The sequence below is a fragment of the Euprymna scolopes genome, chromosome 5, assembly GCF_053919585.1.
Source record: "Euprymna scolopes isolate OS-2025 chromosome 5, ASM5391958v1, whole genome shotgun sequence".
NCBI classification, from domain to species: domain Eukaryota; kingdom Metazoa; phylum Mollusca; class Cephalopoda; order Sepiida; family Sepiolidae; genus Euprymna; species Euprymna scolopes.
The window spans coordinates 84,784,735-84,788,636 of NC_136486.1; the positions used below are offsets into that span (position 1 = coordinate 84,784,735).

At 28.9% G+C, this 3,902-nt stretch overlaps 1 protein-coding gene across 3 annotated transcripts in view; it reads right to left on the reverse strand.

The window, feature by feature from the left end:
- Positions 1-1,387: 1,387 nt before the first annotated feature.
- LOC145276913 (uncharacterized) overlaps positions 1,388-3,902 on the reverse strand; it is a 34,735-nt gene continuing 32,220 nt past the window's right edge. For all 3 annotated transcript variants that reach the window (XM_080128377.1, XM_080128376.1, XM_080128378.1), the window contains one exon: positions 1,388-3,596. In XM_080128377.1, the coding sequence (XP_079984503.1) occupies positions 2,137-3,596 (1,460 nt within the window). In that variant the 3' untranslated portion in view covers positions 1,388-2,136. The remainder of the gene's footprint in view (positions 3,597-3,902) is intronic.

Below are 3,902 nucleotides of genomic sequence, written 5' to 3' on the forward strand. Positions count from 1 at the left end.
TCCATCCTTTGAAATCCAGGCCATTAATATAAGAAATTATAAAACTGAATGATAATTTTCAGAAACATTTATCAGCTACTGGGAGGAAGCAGGATCAGATTGGAATTATGTGAACACCTGTGTTTATAGTCCTATGATGTCTGACTGGTGAGGGGGGAAAACAACTTTACTTTATATATATATATATATATATATATATATATATATATATATATATATTTAGTAATGTGATTATTAGTATTATATTATATATCTAAATTACAACGAGCACTTTTTCTTTCCTGTATTTTAATTAAACTAGTAATTTCACTATTACATTAAAATACACTCTGCTCTTTAGACTATTGTTCTAATCTCCTTTAAATTTATTTATATATATATATATATATAAAAGTCACTTTGTGTGTGTGTGTGTGTGTGTGTGTGTGTGTGTGTGTGTGTGTGCCCATGTGTGAGTTCCTTTCTTATAGATTCAGAAACGGCTGAGCCTATCTTTTACAAATTTCACACAAAGGTAATTTATATGCCTGCCAATGTTCTTAGATATTTTATACAGAAATTCATCTGATAAGTATCGAAAATTGAAAAAATCCGATCCGAAAAATAGTCTTTCTTTTTTATAGATAAAAAAGAATTTTTACAGGGAAATATTTTAGGTTGCACCGACAAGGGCGATAATAAGATTTCAATAAATAATTTCTTCCTAGAAAAAACAGATTTGTTGACAGGATACATAGCTCAGTGGTAGAGCATTCAACTACAGATTGAATGATCCTGTGTTTAAACGTGGGTGTACCTAACCATTTTATTTGAATGTTTTTCTTATTAATGAATTCAATTTATGATAAAAGAGATACTATTTAAAATCGTGGCAAATCATTTCTTTGTTTGCATATGTAAAAATTAAACATTAATCAGAAGTGAATTTCCAGGGCATTCATCGTCAAGCCCAAATATCAGCTGACATGATATTCTAAACAAACACAGACAGAATTTGATTAACTACATTATCATTATTATTTATTTTATTTTTTGGGTTTTTTTTTTTTTTGCAATTTAGTCCACTGGGCAAATTATTCCTTATAATATATAATATTCAATAAGAGAATTGATTCTATAATAATACATATGCAACCTGCATAAATTAAAATATCATGTTTAAGCGTATTGTACGACCGAGCAACACCGGTAATAGTCACTTTCAATAAAGGACATTGTTTGTCACATCACATAATAGAGGGACAAGAAAATAACTAACATTAATGACAAAAACAAACAAACATATTTTTGCAAAAATATTTTATTCAACTTTCAGCATAGGAAATAAACAAAATATACAAAAATAAACATGACAAAAAATTCTTGTAAATCAACCCCCACCCCCACCCTCACCCAAATTATCAACAAATAAAAGTTTTTGGAAAAAGATTTGAAAATGTTTTAGCAATATTTTAATAAATTTACTTTAACACTATGATTTAATACTTAGTTTGGAAATATTTCTAGAAAACTGATATTTATTTTCCAATAGATGTTTTTAAAAGTTTTTTTTTTAATCTGCCGAGAAAGCTGTTTTAATACACAATTTTCTTTTGTTTAATATTGAATAGTCTTCAATGTTAGCTGCCAAACGAGAATCAGATACTGTATTCAACCAACAAAGGAAAAAATTGAATATTCATATAATTAAATTCTCTACCTCTATTTATAATCATAAATTTAAATAATGAAAAAAGTTCAATTTAGGTTTTAGATAAAATTGTGTAGTTTTTGACTAAACACTGATTATAGAAAAAGTGTTCTGTACTCATAGAAAGGAAAAAATTATTCACTAGAGCAATTATTCGATTTTTGGGTTAGATTTGAAATTTATGCTTGATTTCGGTTTAATACATATGAAGCATTTCCATTTTTTTGTTGTTGTTAAATATATTTTAAAGTTTTTATCAGTTCTTGTTGCTTGTTCTAATAAAGGATTGTTTTCAATTTTGATTTGAATTGTTTTGCTAAAGAAAACCTTAAAAAATTTTTCCCAATCTTTTTGTGGTAGTTATTTTTAATATGTTTTACCTTGAGTAGTCATTCCAAATACTGCAGGGAGAAATTCCGATTTGTTTGGTGGATCAGGTGGGATTTTTAGTACTGATTTTTAGTAGAAATGGACTGAGATAAACCATGGTCAATCAATGTTTGTCTAAACTGTTCATCACTTAAGCAACCAAGATCAGTAAGAGGTTTCTTTGATTTTTTAACATTAGTTTTTACATCATCGGGCTTATCTCCACATGTTCTCCAGTAAAAAGATCTGTTTTCTGTTTGTGGCAAATTATCACAGTCATCATTAAAAGATTTACTGAATGATTTCCAGTCATAAATCTCAGTACTTTCAGAATCATCTGATTGATCACCATTTTGGTTTTCTGCTGATATTTGCCGCTCAATGAATTGAACACGCTCTTCCGGATCTGTATGCAAAAATTCAATGTTATTGCTTTTTCTTTGTTTGTCACCTTGAGCCAACTTAATTTTGTATGTTTCTTTATATATTTTTGTTTCTGTAGAAACTGGTTGAGATTTATCTTTACCAAACTCTTGATTATCACAATAATTAACTCCATAAGTGCTTGACTCTCTGTGGTCTACTTCATCTACATCCTTATCCTCATTGGAATCTTCACAAGAAAATAATACTAATCTTTGTATAGATGCAAAAATGGATTTAGAACTACAAGTTTCTAAGAAATCAGTTCTTATGCCAGGTACAACTGAAGGTGTGTATTTCTCAACAAACTCAGAGAGATTTTCTAGTTCAATATAATGGTGACCTGCCAAATTAGCAGTTGTAATACCACACTTTATATCAATACTGATATCAGAAGAACTAGTGCTTGGATTTAATTCTGGGAGAATGCTGCTCATGTCATCAAAATATTCATTCACCCACAGAGTCGTTTTTTCTTCTGGTGTAAGCAATTCTTTTCTTTCCAAGTATCGTTTAAATTCATCTGATGGCATTGATTTTGATGTAATCTCTTCAGAAGCTGAAGTAGACGTCGAAAGAAATGCTGAAGGTGAATGTTTTTTGTCTTTTTCACTCCATGATACACTTTCATCTGAACTGTCTCCAAGATAATTTAATGGACTTTTTGCAGTTGGTGTAAGAAATAATTCAGGATGATCAGGAGAGGTCACATCAATGCCAACATTTTCTTCACTATCAGTAAAACTGTCGATCTTGTGTTGCATACTAGTGGTGAATAATGATTGACAAGGTCGGATAGGAGTACTGGTATTTTCAGTCACAGGTTCACTATAAGCATGGATATGTTTTGGAGAAGGAACATGACATTGCTTTTTTGGAGTTACAATTATACGGGGATGATCAGGTGATGTTACATCAAGATGGAAGTCTTCTTCATTTTCACACAGGTGATCAATCTGATTTTGAATTTCTTTTCTATAAAGAACAGAATGTTTCGGATTTTTTTGTTTAATTCGCAATGACCAATATTTTGGATCAACAGACAAATTTTGATTGGCATCAACATTTCTATTATTGCCAATTACTCTTTTAGAATTAGTCTCAGTTTTGGTATCTGAAAAAAAATGAAAGAAAGAAATATAAGTAGTTAAAAATATATACACAATTCATAGAATACTCTTTATTTTATAAATTTAAAATAACATGTCCATAATTTATAAATCTAAATTTCATTATTTTTAGCAGAAAAAAGAAAATCAAAGTTTATTTTTCTTTTCTACACAATATCTTCTCTTAAATATTTCAAAACAATTATGAGCTTAGTAGAAATAAGTTCAAATAAAAAGAAAATAACAGAAAATAATTACAATGCAGTAATTAATTGATGTATGAAATGTGTTGTTAATCTCTTAAAATTTGG